Raw genomic sequence first — 21457 nt, forward strand, 5'->3', positions numbered from 1 at the left:
CCCTATTTGGAAAGGGAAAGATGACTGCCTGGATTGCGGCAACTACATGGGGATAACACTACTCTCTGTGCTGGGTAAGGTCCTTGCTTGGGTCATCCTCAATAGGATCCATGACCACTTACTCACCTACCAACAGCTGGAGCAGTCTGGTTTTACGCCTAAGAAGTCTACCATCGACAATATCCTGGTACTGAGGGTTCTCATGAAGGGCAAATGCAAATATTGGCAGACTTTCTTTGCAGCCTTTGTCGATTTTCATAAAGCATTTTGACTCAGTTGATTGAGCTACCCTGTGGGACATCATGAGACTTCGAGGGATCCCACCGAAGTTGCTGGATATTATGGTCGGCCTGCATCTTTCCCAGTTGATTCTGGGGTTTGTCAGGGGTATGTTCTTGCTCCTACTCTATTTACTGCTTGCATGGACTGGGTGTTGAGCAAGGTCATGAGGTCCAGCGGGTGTGGAGCATCTGTTGGTAAAGAAAGACTCACTGATCTTGACTTTGACAATGATGCTGTGATCTTCACGGAGTCAATGGAGGCTCTGAGGGGGGCTGTCGAGAGTCTGAGCGAGGAGTCCGAGTGTCTGGGCTTGCCAGTGTCCTGGATAAAAACCAAGATCCAGGCCTTTAAAGACCGCTTGGGTGTATCCATCAGCAGTGTGTCTGTCTGAGGGGAGAGTGTCGACTTTGTTGAGAGGTTTATTTACCTCTGCAGTGACAGTCATGTCTCTGGTGACTCTTCGTATGGGAGAGCATGGGGAGTCAAAAGGTCGCTGGAAAGGGGTGTGTGGTGCTCCCGATATCTTTGCAAAAGGACGAAGGTCCAAGTCTGTAGAGTCCTGGTGCTTCCTGTTTTGCTATATGGTTGCAAGACATGGGTGCTATCCAGTGACCTGAAATGAAGACTGGACTCCTTCAGTAATGTGTCTCATAGAAGAATCCTTGGTACCGCTGGGTTGACATTTGTGTCAAATGAGAGTGATTGCTCACAGAATCCTGAATGAGTCACATTATGTGCATTGTGAGGGAGCATCAGTTACAGTCTACGGCCATGTGGTGTGATTCCCCAAGGGTGATCCAGGTCACAGGATCCCCATTATCGAGGACCTGAGCAGCTGGACCAGGCCAAGGACACACCCACGTAACACCTGTCTGAGGCAGACAGATGGTCATTTCGTGGGGTGGGACTGAACCGCATTTCTGCCTGGAGGGTTGCCATTTAGGATTCTGAGCTGTTTCGTCGTGTGGTAGCTGTTGCAACGTGCTGTATCAGCGCATGCTCCCCAACCTGACCTGACCTGTTCTGTCCATCAGGCAGTTATTCTCATTTGCAGTACACCATCTATTGAAACTTACAGATTTTTTAATGCATGTAGTAATAAAATGCACCATATTTTTCATTCCAACAGATGGTGCATCACAAACATTACCCCAGCTTTTAGGGATCCTTTACGAAATGGCATATAACAGAGACATAGCAATTGGACGGACACACAGATACACAGTCACACACACACACAGATATTTGTAAGATGGAATAACTAGCTTCCTCCCTGTGTCGCTTGTTGAACTGACCACTCTTATAGTAAACGTATTTTGCTAGGAAAATGCATGGTGGTCACTACCACAATGGCCTAGATTAGGGACTCTGGCCTAGTATTGTCAGAGCTTTAGTTTTCCAATGTGCATATCGAGTTATTATCATTTTTACTCATTCACTGTCCACTATGTGAAGTTATCAGTCATTATCATTCAAATTCCAAAAAGTTAAGGATTTAATCAAGTAATAGTGACCAAACAGTTGGTAGCTTAAACACTTCTAGCACAACGTGATCTTCCTGTCTTTCTCTCGCTTTCTAGTATATGTCATATCCTATTCTCTGTCTCCATCTGGTGGCTTAAGTACAAAACACAACACCATAGCAACCAGAGGGACACACAGATACACAGACACACACCTAGACACATGTTAAATGATTAGCATGGATAATTATTTGTTATCTGATTCTTTAAAAGTATGTGAAATAAATCTTGAAATACTCACAGTGAAACATTCTGAGTGTCTTAAAGTAAGGATAAGTTTACTGTTTGAAATTTACCTTGAGACAGGCTACTGTAACTTTTATATTTTGTATATTTTGATCTTTTACTCATACTACACTTGCTCCTTATGGCAAAACAGGGAAACACTTCCAGAGTTGTGTGCACTGTAGCATCATTTAATTTTGTGCAAACGTTCTGTCCCAACACATTCACTTCTCCTTCTTGAAATCATAGAGGGTTAGGGGTAGGGTTATGTTCATAATCGTAAAAGTAAAAAAGGCAAACATCTTAATAAATATTTGGGTAATACATGCTCTTGTATACATACTGACTTGTTATTGCTAAATAAAAAACGACAGAGTAAAATCTGTTATGTTTTATTGCCATCTAAAATTTGAATTATCCCATTTAGGACTCATTGAGAAGCAGACAGTTGTTAGTTATGTCCTGATGTGTTAGATCATGAAAGGTGTTTTACCTTTCAGATGACTAGAATTCTGTAGTAGTAGTAGTCATACAATAGCATCATTGTATCATCACAAATGTTCTCCAACACTTTGAATCAGTTCAAATTGTGTGTATGTACTTTTTTCTTCTATTTATTCAAGTATACTCAGAATAATTTTTACCCCTAAATCTCTGTCCCACTCTCTTTTTTTATCAGTGCTATATGTAAGCCTCTGTCCATAACATATCACAGTTAAAACACAAATTCTGCAGTTACATCCTATAAACTGCACATATGATGACAAATCACATTACCTGTTATTACAGTTTTTTGCACATGGTTATTAGCAAATTTGTGATAATGAGAAAGTTTTTTGTTGCCTCAATATACCTTACATGTTGTCTTAAACACAGACAGTGAAACAGCAAAACCTCGTCATCCAAGACATAGTGTCAAAATCATGTCAGTGCTTCTTTAAAAAATGCACTCTGCCTCAATTAGTACAACTGTTACAAGCTTCCAGTTCTTCAGTTCCCTTTGTTTTTGAACTAACTCCTCAGACCAAAATAAACATATGCAGTATAACCTTAAAACAACAAATATAGAAGTGTTTTAAAAGACAAAGATCATCTTTATGTTTTTGCTCACAGCAGTTGGTTACAATTACAGATATCAGAAAAGTATTCCTAGGGCTTATTGAGTGAATCAAGTCAGCTCTTGTGGCCTGTACAATAAGGTTCTTGTTTAGGTTCCTTTTTAGAAGTGTTTGGGGTCAGTTAAAATTTGACACTACCAAAAAAAAGACAAACAACATTATCTACAGACTAATTATAGGAGAAATGTAATTTATTCATCAGAAACAAAATTGGAAGCACAACACTATATTTAAATGTGTTTTGCATTGGAAAACAAATATTATTTCCAAGACCGAAATGACTGCTTCACCAAAGCAATGCACATTTGTTTACATACTTTTCCCAAACCATCACCAAGTAATACTATTTAGTATCTGTTAGCTGTCTTGCATTTCTCTGATTTAGGTTATGCTTACCAGTATAGGCAGCTTGCTTTGGTGAATGAGGACGATAAGGTTCTGGATGTCTATCTAAAATAATGGATTGAAATCAAGCTAAACACAAACAGATTTTTTAACTTACACTACTCCTGTCTTTACAGTAAAGAACCAGAAATAATAAAAACCACTAAGTGACTGACTTGCTGTTTCTTTAGTTTATAGCAATATTGAATTGTGCTATTATGAATAAAAGTAATTTCAATTAATTGTATTCATGTTAAGTGCTCTTCCACTTATAAGCACTATTTGCAATACAATAATTAAAAATACAACTATGTAGAAGTGCAACATAAAGACAGAAACATAATGTTATAAATATATGTATTTAAGAATACAGGCTAATGATGACAATTCCATAGACAAACAACAAGGGCTACATTTGGATTGAGGAGATTAGAAAAATATATCCACCCCAAGTGTTGTAGTTTAAAGTTGGAGCACTTAGAATTCCTTTTTGTCCATTTTCTAGTGTGTGTAGTTTGTTGATTATTATTTTGTATATTTTTTATTAATGATAATGTTATCTGGCATCATCTTGTTCATGTTTTTCTGAAGATTTATGCCTGGTTTTCGTGGCCATAGCAGCTAATAATGTGGTAAATGAAGTCATGACATTTGCTTGCATGGTTTCCAAAATCAATCTTTTCAGTTAGAGGTCTAGAATTCATTTATCATTTTTGGAAATATTTTTGTAACAACATGGAAATTAAATTGAATTTGATGTTAGGTTATCGTTGTGGTGATGTATAAATAAATAAAAGTAGCAGAAAATGAATAAATAGATAGATAGATAGATAGATAGATAGATAGATAGATAGATAGATAGATAGATAGATAGATAGATAGATAGATAGATAGATAGATAGATACTGTATTAAGTACACGGTTAAAAATAAAAAAATGAATATATAGTACAATTTCACATAAAACATATAGTGCAGAGCAGTTATGATCAGGTTACTGGGAGTTCGGTGGCTTTATGGCCTGGGGGAAAAAGCTGTTCCTGAAGTGGGTGAAGCAAGGGGTGAGGCTCCAGTAATGCTTTTCAGAAGGCAGATGTAAAAACAGAAGATGAGCTGGGTGGCTATCATTAGAAACAATGGATTCAGTTCTCCTCAGACATCTGATTTTGTATTTGGTGTGAAACGTCATATCCAATTGTTTTAGAAGCAATACAGACAGTGTTTTTAAGGAGTTTGTCATCCTGGCAAGTGAGATTACTAAATCATATTGTGATGCATCCAGTCAGGATAATTCCAATAATTCAGCAGTAAAAGTTCATTAGTGTTTTAATTCTCACCCCAAATCTCTTTGGAAGAAGAGGCTTTGCTGAGCCGTTTTCTGTATACAGGTGGCGTTGACAGACCACAAGAGGCAGTTGGTGACGTGGACACCCATGAATCTGAAGATCCTAACCGTCTGCACAGGACAGCAGTTGATGCAGAGTGGAGCTCAAATGCCTTTATTCTTTCTGAAATCAACAATGATCTCTTTTGTTTTGTCAACATTAAGGGAGAGGTTGTTGTTATGACACCAATACAGTCAGTTCTTCTAAGTCCCTCCTGTAGGCAGCCTCTTCATTGTCACTGATGGGGCCGTTCACTGTGGTGTTGTCTGCAGACTTAATGATGATGTTGCCCTTATGCTTTGCTACACAGTCATAGGTGAATAGAATGTATAGCAGCCTTGCAGAGCACCAATGTTGGTGAACAGCATAGGAGAGTTATTTTGTCCAGTCCTCAATAACTGGGGTATGTTTGTCGGGAAGTCAAACACCTAGCCTCAGATGGAGCTGCTCAGTCCATGGTCTCTGAGCTTTAATAACAGGCTCGAGAACACAGTGGCATTTACGCTGTAGTCAATTAGCAGCATCCTGACATAGGCGGTCAAGCCAGTCTTATCTGAGCCAGTTCAGTTCCACCAAAGAGGATTAGGGCAAGTTGCGCTTGGTAACTGTGGCAACTAAATGTGATGTCCTAGTCTGGTCCATATCAGGCAAAAGACAAAGCTCATTGGAATGTTGTGGATTGAGAGTTCATGAAATTCCCACTTGATGAAAAACAAAACCTCAGGGATTATATTATATTTAATATTGCTGAATTCTTGTTTAAATTAATTTTACACATTCATTGCAAAACGGTAAAGCATTATAACCTAAACTATCAATTGAAAATAAACACCATTTAATTTATGTCATTCATTACCATCTCTTCTATCACTTACAGGTCTTTATAGCATATTTAATGTTGCTGCCTTCTTTGTTACATTATCATTTAAATGAATCTGATATGGCGGCACGGTGGCGCAGTGGGTAGCGCTGCTGCCTCGCAGTTGGGAGATCTGGGGACCTGGGTTCGATTCCCGGGTCCTCCCTGCATGGAGTTTGCATGTTCTCCCCGTGTCTGCGTGGGTTTCCTCCGGGCACTCCGGTTTCCTCCCACAGTCCAAAGACATGCAGGTTAGGTGGATTGGAGATTCTAAATTGGCCCTAGTGTGTGCTTGGTGTGTGGGTGCGTTTGTGTGTGTCCTGCGGTGGGTTGGCACCCTGCCCAGGATTGTTTCCTGCCTTGTTGGCTGGGATTGGCTCCAGCAGACCCCCGTGACCCTGTGTTCGGATTCAGCGGGTTGGAAAATGGATGGATGGATGGATGAATCTGATATTTGTTGCAAAGTGATAAAACATAAAATGACAAGATTTAATGATATATCATGTTTAAATTATTACGCAGTTCATCCCCATTTCCCTTTTTGTCAGCAAGAGACAAAAGGAAAGGGTATTATAATAATAATAATAATAATAATAATAGTAATAATAATAATAATAATAATAATGTTAAAAATACACCTTCAGTAATATTAAATTTGTCAGTTATAACTGTACCACATTCTAAGCCAGTAGATCTCTTAACTATAATGTATTGCAAAGATGTCTATAGCGATGTAATGCACAAGAAAATGACACACTTCAAGACCGTCTCGGATCAACACTGATGTTCTCCTTGTCCACATGTACTGCAAACAGCTTTTAAACCACCAGCCAAAATAATGAATATTTTGGTAAAAGTCATGATGACAGTATTTTTATGTATTTTCTAAAATAATAAAAAGTTATATATTAAAGGTTGTCAATAGCACACCTCAATAATTAAATTGACTTGATCTCTTTATTATTTTTATAATACTTCATATTTTTTCCACTAATAAGATTTTTAAAAATACAAAATGTTTTATATTGAGGATATGTCAGTAAAATAGTAATACTCATTATAAAATTTTGAAGTTGTCTGGTATTCATGACAATGATTTTCATACAGATGTTTTTGATTACATTCAATGCATAAAATGTGAAGCGCAGTAAGTGAATCTGTAAAATGGATTTATCTAAAGCCTTATCAGTGACACCAGATAATGTTATTTAGGCTTCCCAAACATCATAGGCGCAATAGACTGCACTTGTGTGTGAATAACATTAGCACCAAGCTAATCAGAGACTGAATATCCATCCATCCATCCATTATATCCTAACATAGGGTCACGGGGGTCTGCTGGAGCCAATCCCAGCCAACACAGGGCGCAAGGCAGGAAACAAACCTTGGGCTGGCCGCCAGTCCACCACAGGGCACACACACACCAAGCACACACTTGGGACAATTTAGGATCGCCAGTGCACCTAACCTGCATGTCTTTGGACTGTGGGAGGAAACCGGAGCACCCGGAGGAAACCCACACAGACACAGGGAGAACATGAAAACTCCACGCAGGGAGGACCCAGGAAGCGAACCCATGTCTCCTTACTGCGAGGCAGGAGCGCTACCACTGCGCCACCATGCCGCCGAGACTGAATATGTAAAATCCAAATAATTCATAGCATCAATGCACAGGTCATTCCTTTTAAATGACATTGACCAGTCATATTGTGCAATAAGACATTTTAATAAAAACAAACTCCTTTGTATTACACCAGTGACTGAAGGTGCAGTTTTCTTTTTGGTTGCTGAATGTGCAATATACATTTTCATATACTAAATATACTATTCTTGTAGTTCTGAAGTAAATTATGTTTTTATATATAATTTGTAATTTCTGCCAAATGAACTTCATACTGAATACATACTGGTTTTAAGTGTTTGAAGTAATATGTTCTAAAACTAGTATGTTTACAATGAAGTCGGTCAGTTCAAAGGAAACTTTTTTTTTAAAAATTGAGTAATGCCATTAATATTTAATTATGCAATGCACAAATTCAGAACCATAACATAGTTAGGCATCGGTCGGCTATAGATTGCATACAGCCACTCTCACTTTCTTAATAGTGAATGCATTTCCTTTTTTGTGTTATTATAAATCAACTACTGTTTCTTGATCATCTGCTGAAAAGACTGCCACATCCTCTGTTACATGTTCTTCTATTTTATGACAATTAAATATAAATCTAAACTTTTCATTGTTCCACAATGCACCATGCATCTCATCACCTTATTATCGACTGTGCTGTTTCAACTGTGCCCAGTGGAGGTTGGGCGACCAACTGGCCTAGGTCATTCTGACTTTCATGATTTAGAAACTGATTACCATCAGACCTAACTATTTGATTTGCTCGTTTCTGTCTTCTAACTGTGGCCCTCCAAAGGTTTGTTTTTCTCCTGTGGCCCATTGTAGGAGTTTTTGTTTTCCTGTCCTCTGTGTCATCTGGTCAAACAATCACATTCAGGAATCAAGAGCTTAAAATACATCCTAAATCAGCAGAAAATGCTATGGACTGTTTTATTTGCTTTTGTATCTTTTCATTAACTTTAATAACATCAAACTATTTCTTTTTCTAATAAGAGTGAAGATTTGTTTTGCACTTTTGTGGTTAAATTTTGCTTAACAATACCTGGTTTGATTTCGTATTTAGTATACTTACATTTATTAGAAATTATCATAGTATTAATTAATGATAATCCATGTAAATGTGGTATATCTTTGTTTTTGTTGATCAATCTGTAGAAAGCACCTTGAGTTGCATGTAAATGTAAGATAAGGTGCTATATAAATAAAGTTATTATTATTATCAGTTTTACACACAAATTCACTAAATCAATCTGCAGATATCATGCTGTACTCTGTGCTTTTTGCACTATGATTGATGTCATCAACGATCAGTTATCAGGGCGGCTTAATTACAAGTGTGCACAGAGTCATGGATCGCCTAAACCCATCCTGAGTTAACGAGAAACACTTTGCGTTCATGAAACTGATCGAGACAGAATTTTAAAATGAGGCATATTCAAGAGAGGCTTACTCCGCTAAGTCTTAATTTCATAAGCACATTTAAATGAGAATACACCCCGCCCCCCCCCATCTCAGCACCAAACCTCAAGGGACAACATATCTAAGTGCATATTAACTACCATTTAAATAATGCTAAGTATACTGTACTAACAGTTCCTGGTAGGCCAGCTACATTCTTTGAAGTATGGAGTACATTTCTGTGATCAATAATACAAAAGCAGAAATTAGGACTAAATGAATAGTAATGCTGCGGTGGGCTGGCGCCCTGCCCGGAGTATGTTTCCTGTCTTGCGCCCTGTGTTGACTGGGATTGGCTCCAGCAGACCCCCATGACCCTGTAGTTAGGATATAGTGGGTTGGATAATGGATGGATGGATGGATGAATAGTAATGGTGGTATATCCTGCATTAGAAGAAATTAGAATATCATTCAAAACATGTTTCAGTTTCTATGCTGTGAGCGGGCCCAAGCCAAATTGAAATTTCTCATAAAATGTTTGTACATAAGATAGTATTCAATTTGTGTGGTTGTAATTTATAACAACGTTTTAAGAAAGATAAGTTGTAAATTAGTATACAATCCTTAAGGACATTTAGATCTGAATTTTATGTATTCAATAGATGTCTAACAATGACTACTTATAAGAGCCATTTGTTAGTTAGTTAGGTTATGTTAAATTGATAGAAGTATTCTCCTAGTTATGTTAAAATGGTTGCCTACATATTAGTGCATAATTAGTGGAAGGTTCAGTTATAACCCCTGTAAGCTAAATTGTAAATAGAATATTCTAATTATATTTTACCATTCTGACTAGAGACTAGTTCAGTTTATGATCTACTTTACAGTTTGTAAGGCATGGAGGGTAAACAGTTTCAAACCATACTGAACTTAGTGAATGTACTAAAGTAAAACCTATTTAAGTTTTCCATAGAAAGGTAACACAACGTTTACGTGTATATTGTTACTGAAGTTAAACATGAGAAAGCTAAGATTGTAATGAACAGAAGAAATCTTTATTTTCCAATTTGTTCTATGTGTGTAATACATATTTTGAATTTTTGTTATTCATTCTTTTTTAAATTTTAATTAAACTTTTTTTAAAACAAACTATTGAACTGTGAAATTGGTTTGTTATGTGTTTAACTCATGCTGAATTGTACCTTGCCAACTCAATAGTTGCTCAGTTTTGGGAACCTGGAAAAGTCACAGCTACAACTGCAGAAGAATAAGGACTAAACCATGACAAAACATTTTCCACTTTATTTTTTATTAATTGATAAAGTTTTGGGACTACACATGAGCAGGACAAGTAATACTGATCAAAAATGTAATTATATATTACTGTGCTGTTACTGCATGTTTTCTTTCCTGACCAGGTATGACTTTGTTGAGGTTGAAGATATTTCAGAAACCAGTACTGTCATCAGAGGTAGATGGTGTGGACATAAGGAAGTTCCTCCCAGAATTATATCTAAAGCAAACTGGATTAAAATCACCTTTAAATCAGATGACTATTTTGTGGCCAAACCTGGATTTAAAGTACAGTTCTCTCTTGTGGTAAGTAAATGAAGCCTTGTTGTAGAAACCGTTGTCCATTTCAATGCCTATAAAAACTTATAACTCTTCAGACAGTCCAGTGCTTAGCACATCATCCAGTTTATTGTTATTCTGTTCATCCTGTAAGAACCTGGGTGCAGATGTTCATCATGTTTGATATAAGAGGCTGAACTCTGTATTTTTTAATTGAACTTTCTTTAAACTGTCTTCTTGTTAATACTATTATTTGTAGTTTGTGTTTCCAAAACCTTTAGGAAACACGCTGAAATATTTTACTTCATAAAATGACATTATCAAATTACACTATCAAATGACATCATCTAAAACCTCCAGGAAACACACTGAAATATTTTAATTTGAAATTATATTTCAAAATTAGTTTTCTTCTTAGTGCTGTATCTCTGAGTTTAGTCAAGTTTACTCTTGGTCAAAAAACTGTTGCTCAATGAGCTATTCAGTCTTTTATTTGAGGGTGGCACTTCTATGAGTAGAATTCTAGGCTATCAAAGAAAAATATACAATATTCTCATTCAAACTTATACAGTAGTTGGTCTATCACTTAGCTCCTTACAATTGTAGTAAATTATTTTAGGATGCTTTGTTAGGCTGTTTAACAACTGATAAACTGATATTGAGTTTTCACGTAGTGTATGTCATATCTTTTCTGTCACTTATAATTAAATGCTGTGCTACCACAGATCTGCACACAATATTTTCAGAGCCATCCTACAAGCACAATGTAGATAATAGGTATGAGCTTCTTTGAGGCTGCATGTCTTAATTCATTGTTGCATGTTGTTCTGACATGCAAATAAAATTTTACTGTACTGTGTGTGTCAATACTACGTCTAATACTACTACATCTCACATATTTACTAAAGTGTCACATTATTCTGTTTCATTGGTGGATATATATTGCCCAAAATTCATAATGTGAGTGAAAGAGGTACCAACCACCTTAACTATGCTGTTAGAAAAAGCTTACATTATATTTGATTACTTTTATCTAGATTACAAATGTGAGTGTAATTTTTATTATTTCAAATGTACATTGTGGAACATGGACTGGACACAGACAGGCGGACACCGATGGTTCACCCAACGCACGTTTATTATACCTGTACATAATCACTATTTACAAAGGTGCACACAACCCCAAAACTCCCCCAAAGTCCAGGCCTCTACCAAAATGCCTCTCTTCAGGTCCGCCTCCACTCCTCTCCACTCCTCTCCTCTCCTCCCGAGCTCTCTCTCTTCATCCCAACTCCAGCCAATGAATGGAGGGAGGCGGCCCCTTTTATAATCACCCGGATGTGCTCCAGGTGCCTCCCGATAATCTTCCGCCGGCACTCCCAAGTGTGGCGGAAGTACTGGCTGCGTACCCGGAAGCACTCCGGGTGTCCCTGGTCGTCTTCCCCCCAGCACTTCCAGGTGTGGCGGAAGTGCTGAGGACCAGGGCTCTCCAGGCATCGGGGTGACCCCTGGCGGTGACCACGGACCCCTATAGGGTTGAGCTTCTAAGCTCTGTTCCCGTGCTCCCCAAAACCACCAGGGTGGTCGCCCCCTCGTTGTCTGGAGGAGGCGTAAGCCCTCCTCCGGTCCTTCTGGTTATCCCGGCAGGGTGCCACCCCCAGCCGCTTGCCACAACATGTATTATTAACCTGAAATATCATTTTATGTATATGCTTTTTCTAGGACTCAGGAGATAGCCAACTTATTATTAAATATAGAACATTTGCACATTAACAGAGACATCCTGAAATATGTGGCTCAGTAAGATAAACTGCTCATTTTACTGTTCTGTATCAAAGCTAGAAAGAGCAGAATTGTAGATTCAAGTCTAGGTGGGGGTCTAATTGCTGCTGTCATGTTACAGACCAACAGTATGCATAATCCATTCTTGGACCTTATTGATTTAAATTAGTGTTTACATTAATTCAAAATTTCCAGTGACAGTAGGCACCTTTACAAAAATATTAATCCTGAGACAATATTTTAGCAACTATAGGCAAGAGTGCTGTTGTTGCCAAGTAGACTGATAACTTTTGATAACTTCACATCTCTTAAATTTAAAAAGAGGCCTAGAAGGCATTTGTCTCAGTCTCAGTTCCTGAAAAAGATACATCGGCTGCCTGTTTTTGCATGAACCAATTTCTTCATTAGAAGCTATTTAGAAAAATGCTTATTTTTATGTCTTGGCCATTTTCATATTCTGCTACAACTGCAATTTCTAGTTGTGTATATTTTATTTTGTGAGGGTATCAACAAAATATTCAAACTTTTGTCTTTAATAGTCAGAATTAATTGGCACAATCATTTTTTTCTTTATCCCTTTGTAAATATTGCATTATAACAGCAAGCTAATGATGACCACATACAGATGCATGTGGAAGTTAAGCTTTTTACTTTTTTTTTTTTTTTTTTTTGCAAAACACTTAGCTGTGATATTGCTAGCCTTGGGCATGGTGCCAAGAAAGGTATATATTTTTGAGGACATCTAAGAGCTGAGTCTTTACTGCAGAGGCTACCTATAATAGTGAGACATAAATTGAGTTAGATTGGGTAAAGCTTCTTTTGCATCACTTTCCTCTTTCTACTGCTTATTTCAGGAACTCTTGTTACCCTCAACGTACATTTCAAATAAGCTTATCATTTGCTTCTTCTTTATTCATTGTGCTTTACTAAAAGCATGCATAAAGTTTCAGTTTTTTTATTTTTTATGGTTTTATTGCAACTCAGGCCATTTTTTCAACTCTAAATGACTTCTGGTCAAGCTACAGTTATTGCCTCCTCTTTATTCACCTTCACAGCTCAGTCCACCAAAAAAGACACAGCATGTTACCAACTGGCCCAATAAAGTAACTCCCCTCAAAAACACCAAAACAGCGCAGTCAAACCTAATTTTTTTCTTGAGTCAAGTTAATCTGGAAATCATTGCCTTTAAACTATCTTATGTCTTCCATCACCACTAACTGTACCGTATAAAAAGGTCTCACAACTTTGTGGCAACATCTTTATTTTTTTTCTTTGCCACGCATTTGTAGGAGGATCCTCATACTGGCCAACTTGCTTCTGCAGTTCCTGTCTTGTTTGATCTCAATGAAGGAAAAACTCATGATCAGCAAAGTTTATTTCTGAATGTCATATACTCTTTTATAAACTGAAAAATGATAAAAAAGGGCATATGTAACAAGTGTAGGCAAGTAAGTCATACCATTTATTTTTGTTATATTAAAAAGGACACTTTGAAGTAAAGCATAAGGTAACTGGAGTCAGACAGTCAAGTTAAATTTCTGTTATTTGATAGCAGAATCACTACATAAACTGATAATCTTTTGAGCACACCACTGCGTAGAAGAGGGCATTCGCCACAACCGTCTGATAGAACATCTGCAGTATCTTATTGCAGATGTTGAAGGACGCCAGTCTTCTAAGGAAGTATAGTCAGCTCTCTCCTCTCTTGCACAGAGAATCAGTATTGGCAGTCCAGTCCAATGTATCATCCAGCTGCACTCCCAGGTATTTATAGGTCTGTACCCTCTGCACACAGTCAACTCTGATGATCACGGGGTCCAGGAGGGGCCTGGGCCTCCTAAAATCCACTACCAGCTTCTTGGTTTTGCTGGTGTTCAGGTGTAGGTGGTTTGAGTCGCACCATTTAACAAAGTCCTTGATGAGGTTCCTATACTCCTCCTCCTGCCCACTCCTGATGCAACCCACAATAGCAGTGTCGTCAGCGAACTTTTGCACGTGGCAGGACTCGTGAGTTGTATTAGAAGTCCGATGTATATAGGCTGAACAGGACTGGAGAAAGTACAGTCCCCTGCGGTGCTCCTGTGTTGCTGACCACAATGTCAGACTTGCAGTTCCTGAGACGCACATACTGAGGTCTGTTTGTAAGATAGTCCACGATCCATGCCACAAGGTATGAATCTACACCCATCTCTGTCAGCTTGTCCCTAAGGAGCAGAGGTTGGATGGTGTTGAAGGCGCTAGAGAAGTCTAGAAACATAATTCTTACAGCACCACTGCCTCTGTCCAAGTGGGAGAGGGATTGGTGTAGCATATAGATGATGGCATCCTCCGCTCCCACTTTCTCCTGGTATGCAAACTGCAGAGGGTTGAGGGCGTGGCATACCTGTGGCCTCAGGTGGTGAAGTAGCAGCCACTCCATGGTCTTCATCACATGTGACATCAGAGCGACAGACCGGAAGTCGTTCAGCTCACTAGGACGTGATACCTTTGGGACTGGGGTGATACAAGATGTTTTCCAAAGCCTTGGGACTCTCCCCTGTTCCAGGCTCAGGTTGAAGATGTGCTGTAGAGGACCCCCCAGCTCCAACGCACAGGCCTTCAGCAGTCGTGACGATACTCCATCTGGACCCGCTGCTTTGCTGGCACGAAGTCTCCTCAGCTCTTTGCTCACCTACGCTGCTGTAATTGTGGGTGGGGATGTCTCTCCTATGCTGGTATCAGCAGAAGGATGGGTGGAGGGTGTAGTACTCTGAGGTGAGAGTGGGTTAGGGTGGTCAAACCTGTTAAAGAAGTTGTTCATTTGGTTTGCTCTCTTCACGTCTCTCTCGATGGTGGCACCCCGCTTCGAGCTGCAGCCAGTGATGATCTTTATCCCATCCCACACTTCCTTCATGCTGTTATTCTGCAACTTCTGCTCCAGCATTCTCCTGTACTGCTCCTTTGCCGCCCTGAGCTAGACTCTGAGTTCCTTCTGCACGCGCTTGAGCTCATGCTGATCACCGCCTTTAAAAGCCCTTTTCTTCTGGTTCAAAAGGCCCTTGATGTCACTTGTAATCCATGGCTTGTTGTTAGCATAACAGCGTACTGTTCTTACTTGAACTACAATGTCCATGCAGAAGTTGATGTAGTCAGTACTGTAGTCAACAACCTCCTCAATGTTCTCACTATGTGATCCCGGCAGGATATCCCAGTCTGTAGTTCCAAAGCAGTCCCTCAGAGCCTGCTCTGCCTCAGGGGACCACTTCCTGAATGAGCGTGTGGTTGCAGGTAGCTCCCTCACTCTTGGTTTGTAGTGATGCTGAAGCAGAACCAGGTTATGATCTGCTTTCTCAAGCGCAGGCAGCGGGGTGGCGCTGTATGCGTTTTTAACGTTTGCATATAGTAAGTCAATAGTCTTATTTCCCCGGGTGTTACAGTCCACATACTGGGAGAAGGCAGGTAATGTTTTGTCCAGCGTCACATGGTTAAAATCTCCAGCGATTAGCACAAGCACCTCAGGGTTGTAACTTAGCAACAGGAGAATGGATGATGTCACTCACTATCTCCATGTCCGCCCGAGGAGGGATGTAAACAATAACAACAATGACATGTCCAAACTCTCTGGGCAAGTAATAGGGACGCAAACTTACGGCCAACAGTTCAATGTCCCTACAGCAAGTGGAGATTTTGACGTTTACATGTCCAGAGTTACACCACTTTGTATTGACATAGAGAGCGAGTCCTCCTCTTTTGTGCTTCCCACAGGTACTTGCGTCTCTGTCCGCTCTAACTATGCTAAACCCGGGTAGCTCCATGTTAGCATCTGGGATGGTGGTAGTTAGCCACATTTCGCAAAAGCACAACAAACTGCATTCTCTGTAGGTTCTGACATTTTTCACCAGCGCAGCCAGTTCATCGATCTTATTTGGTACTGAGTTCACATTTCCCAGGATCATAGAAGGCACCGAAGGCTTAAAACGCCACTTTCTCGCAAGCCGCTTCATTTTTAGCTTAGTGCCGGCTCTGCTGCCACGATACCAACACTGGCATTAGTTCTCAGCGCTTGAAGTTGACTACTTGAATAGACGAGTCTCGGCGTGTAAAAATCCATGTCCACGTTGTAAAAATAAAAGTGTCCAGGGAACGAATCCACATAAAAGAAAGTGATAGGAGTGATCAATAAAAAATAATAAAGAGAAAAATAAAAGGTAGGAAAATAAAGTCGTACACGGAGCTGCCACTCTTGGCGGCGCCTGTGTCATTTATTGGTCTGGTCGGTCTGATGGCTGTCATACTTAGGGAGTAGCTGTTGCTGTAGCGGATTGGCTTCTTCCGATGGTGCCCAATGGTACTCCTTCCAACGAGCGTAAGATGGGACTCAGATTACAGCACTCCCTGGGTGCCTTGTCTGTTGTCTCAGTGTATGCTCCAACCGCAGGGGAGTGATGTCTCGGCGAGGAAGACATTTTATTCGCAGCTTTGCTCTGTGGTTGATGGGTGCCCACGAGGTGACACTCCTCTGGTCATGGGTGACTTCAATGCAGCCACTGGCACTGACAGGGCTTGCTATGAGGATTGTCTCGGTCCCCATGGGTCTGATGACCGTGGTGAAAGTGGCTCCATGTTCTTTGACTTTGCAAAAGGTCAGGGGCTGTGAATCGCTGGATCCTGAACCGCATCATTGGACTTGGTACTCCAATACTCGTGGGCAGACGCTGGAGACTCTTACAAAACTGCAGGGTCTACAGAAGTGCCCAGTTTGTGAATTCTGACCATAGACTTGTTGTTGCTACTCTTAGGATCCAGCTTAGGTCCAGTAGGTTACCACCTGCTAGGAAAATGAGCCTGGACTTGTCCGGACTCCAAGACCAGGCTGTTTCTAATGAGTTTGCACGCAGTTTGTGTAAGGAACTTTCAGATTTGGGTACGACTGCTGATCCTAATGTGATATGGGAGACCTTCCATGACAAGACCCTGAAGGTTGCTGAGGGTTGTGTTGGTGTTACCGGTGTTCCCAGAAGGAGGTGTTTCATCTCGCAGGGCACCCTGGATATCATCGAAAGGAGTCGCAGCGCACGGCTCAATGGCAACTCTGGTCTGTACCTGGAACTGAGAAGGACAGCTAAGAAGGCTCTGAGGGCAGATAAAGAGGCGTTTGTTATTAGAGAAATCTGTGAGCAAGTGACACACCATCTGTGGTCTAGCGACCCACATCCTGCTTACAGAGGAATAAAAGCATTACGCACATCTGAATTTGTTCCTCGGAGAGTTGTAGTCAGAGCAGCTGATGGAACGGTCCTTACGGATGACACTGCAGTTGTGACCCGCTGGGCTGGCTACTTTGAGCAATTGTAAAAAGCTGATCCTCTGGGTAGGACGTTGGATATCTCTGGGTCCACGGTTCTTGAGGCTGATCCTCCAATTAGCTGTGAACCACCCAATCTCACTGAGATTGCACAGGTGGTGAACCAGCTGAGGTGGGGAAAGGCTGCAGGGATCTGTGGTATCCGGGGTGAACTTCTCCAGGCTGTTGGTAAGGCTGTCCTCCTGGCATTGCAAGCAGTCTTTGCTTCCATTTGGGAGACTGGCATCATCCCAACTGACTGGAAAACGGGACTTGTCATCCCTATCCGGAAAGGGAAGGGTGATTGCCTGGATTGCGGCAACTACAGGGGGATAACACTGCTCTCGGTGCTGGGTAAGGTCCTTGCTAGGGTCGTCCTCAATAGAATCCGTGATCACTTGCTCACCTACCAGTGACCGGAACAGTCTAGCTTTACGCCTAAGAAGTCTACCATCGACCGCATCCTGGCACTGAGGGTTCTCATAGAGCGCAAGCGCAAATATCGGCAGAGTTTCTTTGCAGCCTTTGTCGATTTTTGCAAAGTGTTCGACTCAGTTGATCAAGCTGCCCTGTGGGACGTCGTGAGGGTTCGTGGGATCCCCTCGAGGTTGCTGGATATCATGACTGGCCTGTACACTGGTACTGTGAGTGCTGTGCAGAGTGGAGGCAGGACCTCTGCGTTTTTCCCAGTTGATTCTGGGGTTCGTCAGGGGTGTATTCTTGCTCCTACTCTGTTCAGTGCTTGTATGGACTGGGTGTTGGGCAAGGTCGCGGAGTCCAGCAGCTGTGGGGCATCTGTTGGTGAAGAAAGATTCACGGATCTTGACTTTGCTGACGATGCTGTGATCTTCGTGGAGTCAATGGGGGCTCTGATCGAGGCGCTCAAGAGACTGAGCGAGGAGTCTGAGTGTCTGGGCTTGCGAGTGTCTTGGATAAAAACCAAGATCCAGGCCTTTAATGACCTCTTGGGCACAGCCATCAGCAGTGTGTTTGTTTGCGGAGAGAGTGTTGACCTTGTTGAGAGGTTTACTTACCTTGGCTGTGACATTCATGTCTCTGGTGGCTCTTCCTGTGAAGTCAGTAGACGGATTGGGAGAGCATAGGGGCTCATGAGGTCGCTGGAAAGGGGTGTGTGGTGCTCCCGATATCTATGCAAAAGGACGAAGGTCCAAGTCTTTAGAGTCCTGGTGCTTCCTGTCTTACTATATGGTTGTGAGACATGGACGCTATCCAGTGACCTGAAACGAAGACTAGACTCCTTTGGTACTGTGTCTCTCCGGAAAATCCTTGGGTACTGTTGGTTTGACTTTGTGTCGAATGAGCGGTTGCTCATGGAGTCCCTAATGAGGCACATTATCTGCATTGTGAGGGTGCGTCAATTACGGCACCACAGCAATGTGGCGCGTTTCCCCAAGGGTGATCCGGCTCATAAGATCCTCATTGTTGGGGACCCAAGTGGCTGGACCAAGCTAAGGGGTCGCCCACGTAACACCTGGCTGTGGCAGATAGAGGGTCATTTCCAGAGGGTAGGACTGGACCACGTGTCTGCCTGGGGGCTTGCCAACCAGGATCCCGAGCTGTTTCGATGTGTAGTGGGTGCGGCAACACACTGTACCAGTACATACTCCCCAACTTGACTTGACTTGTCTTTCCTGTAGCCCGTGGATGTCCTCTGTTCATTTTAGGGCATTTACTCTGCCTGTTCTAGTAGCAATGATCTACTTTTGAATGCTGATCCAGCAGATGATGCTATACTGATCCCCAAACTGATACATATATGCAAATATAAACTCTTTTTCTTTATCAATGCTTGTCATCTACAGTAGGAAGATGGCAGAAGAAAAGTCTAAAAGAGAATGCAGCCTGGTGTGCTCTAGGTTTGTGTAAAGATAGTGAAATTCAGATGATCCATCCATCCCATCCATCCATTATCCAACCCGCTATATCCTAAAACAGGGTCACAGGGCCTCTGCTGGAGCCAATCCCAAATCAGAAGAGTAAAAGCTATTTGTTATGTAAAAAAGTCTGGGAATGGTCAACAAATTACAAATACTGTAAGATTAGTTTTAGATATTATACAGTAGATTGATCTGTTTAGTGTTTTTGTTTTAAGACTTTGATACTACTAAGCTCAGATTCATTTATAAATCCCTTACAGCCTTTTATTTTGGTGAAAGATTTATTGGAGTGCTTAGTAATACTAACAGCTCAATTAAACTTCTGCCTGACAAATCCTATAGTTTTAAAATTAATCAGGGTGTCAGATGGGAGTGCCCTGTTTTTATTAGCTGTGCAAGTTGTTGCAGTTTACATTATGAGAAAGAGGGTTTCAGCTAGAAGTAGAACCATTCGTATTAGTTAAGTAGTGGATGGGGCAACAATATTTAAATAATAAGCACATGAAGTAATCTCTCTGATTCATTCATTCCCATAAGTTTCATGGTATAGCTGTTAACAGTAATAACGTTATTTATTTCCTACTAAAACACAATATACTTTCTTGAGAATGTCATTTTAAATGATCATGTATCTAGTTTCTTAATTTAATTCACTTGTAAAAATTTGGAAAATAAAAGAACTTTTCATTCAGACTATAAAAGGGTCTGTCTGAATTTTTTTGTGCTGTATTGTTTTTGGACATGACAAATGCAGCGTGGTTTGGAAAAATAAAATTATATTTTTTAAATTATAAAAAGTAAACCTTTTATTATTTCTTTCTCTCAACAAATCCATAGAGTAAAGTCAATAATTATGTGTTTAGAACAGCACAGCTGTATAGTGGGAGTCATGCTGTCTCGCAGATTCTAGAATCCTAAGTTCATATCTTAGCCTCTGTGTGGAGACTGTATATTTCAATTGTGTTGGTGTATTTTTCATCATTACTGAGGGTTCAACCAACAAGAAGGCCGACTTGTTTGTGACTTTTAAATTTTGTTGTTTTGAGTAATTCTGCCTTGTAACTTGTTCCTCATCTGCAGTTAGTATGTGCCCAGTAAAGTTGGAACAGGCTCTTGATCACTGCTTTACATTGGTCAGTATCTTAGCTACGTGGAACTTTTGTTGTCACAGTGAACATTCCCAGTTCATATGTACTGTAGTTTCCTTGAAATCTTTTCCTAGCAATAGACACTCAGCATTAGATCACTGCAGCTTAACTCTGTTTAATGTTCCCTTTGGCATCTTCCAATTTCCATCTTTCGGCTGACCCATAAAACCATGTGTTCATTTTCTTGGCCCCATTCACTGACACAAATTAAAGTAAGTAAATAAAGTGTTTGCACCTTCCAGGATTGGCTCCTGCTATATGTCTTGATACTTCTGGGATCCCCATGATCCTTCTCTGGATAAAGCACATTAGATAGTGGGTGGAGAAAGACAGTTTTTAGAAACACAGAATGTGCTTCTGATTCTTGTGGGTTTTTATATTGATGGGGACATCGATAATATTCATTTACAGTAATCCCTCGCTACTTCGCGGTTCACTTTTCGCGGATTCACGACTTCGCGGGTTTTTAAATACAAGTGATTGCCCGCCTATCGCGGAAGTTATGTTCCAGACCCATCAGCAACAGGAGAAAATCCGCGATATAGAAAGACCATATAAATAAACATTGTTATAGTTTAAGCCTTAAAATACCCATCCCACATGCTTTAAACACATGTAAACTTAAAAAACACACTTTGTTAACACATATGATATGTGGATGTCGGGCTAAGGATATGAGTAACATCTCACTATTATAAAACATTTTAACTTCACGCAAGACAAGACAGTGAGACAGGAAAATTGGTGATGTTCAGGCTTAAAATTATTGACACGCAGAGCGACAAGCAGCACAAAGCCAGCACAAAGTCCACTTCTCCTTAGCGTTCATTCAGCTCCCCACCCCCTTGACAATGCGAAGTGGCAGGAGCCTACTGCGCTTCTGGGGAGGGGGGTTTTTGAGCGAAGGTGCGTTCAGCTCTCACCCCCCCCCCCC

The 21457-nt window shown here is 40.7% G+C and overlaps 1 protein-coding gene across 3 annotated transcripts in view; it reads left to right on the forward strand.

The window, feature by feature from the left end:
- Positions 1-21457, forward strand: part of pdgfd (platelet derived growth factor d) — a 338383-nt gene that overhangs the window by 237152 nt on the left and 79774 nt on the right. For all 3 annotated transcript variants that reach the window (XM_051926891.1, XM_051926890.1, XM_028800404.2), the window contains exon 3: positions 10219-10399. In XM_051926891.1, the coding sequence (XP_051782851.1) occupies positions 10219-10399 (181 nt within the window). The remainder of the gene's footprint in view (positions 1-10218; positions 10400-21457) is intronic.

The sequence above is a fragment of the Erpetoichthys calabaricus genome, chromosome 4 (genome assembly GCF_900747795.2).
Source record: "Erpetoichthys calabaricus chromosome 4, fErpCal1.3, whole genome shotgun sequence".
Lineage (NCBI taxonomy): Eukaryota > Metazoa > Chordata > Cladistia > Polypteriformes > Polypteridae > Erpetoichthys > Erpetoichthys calabaricus.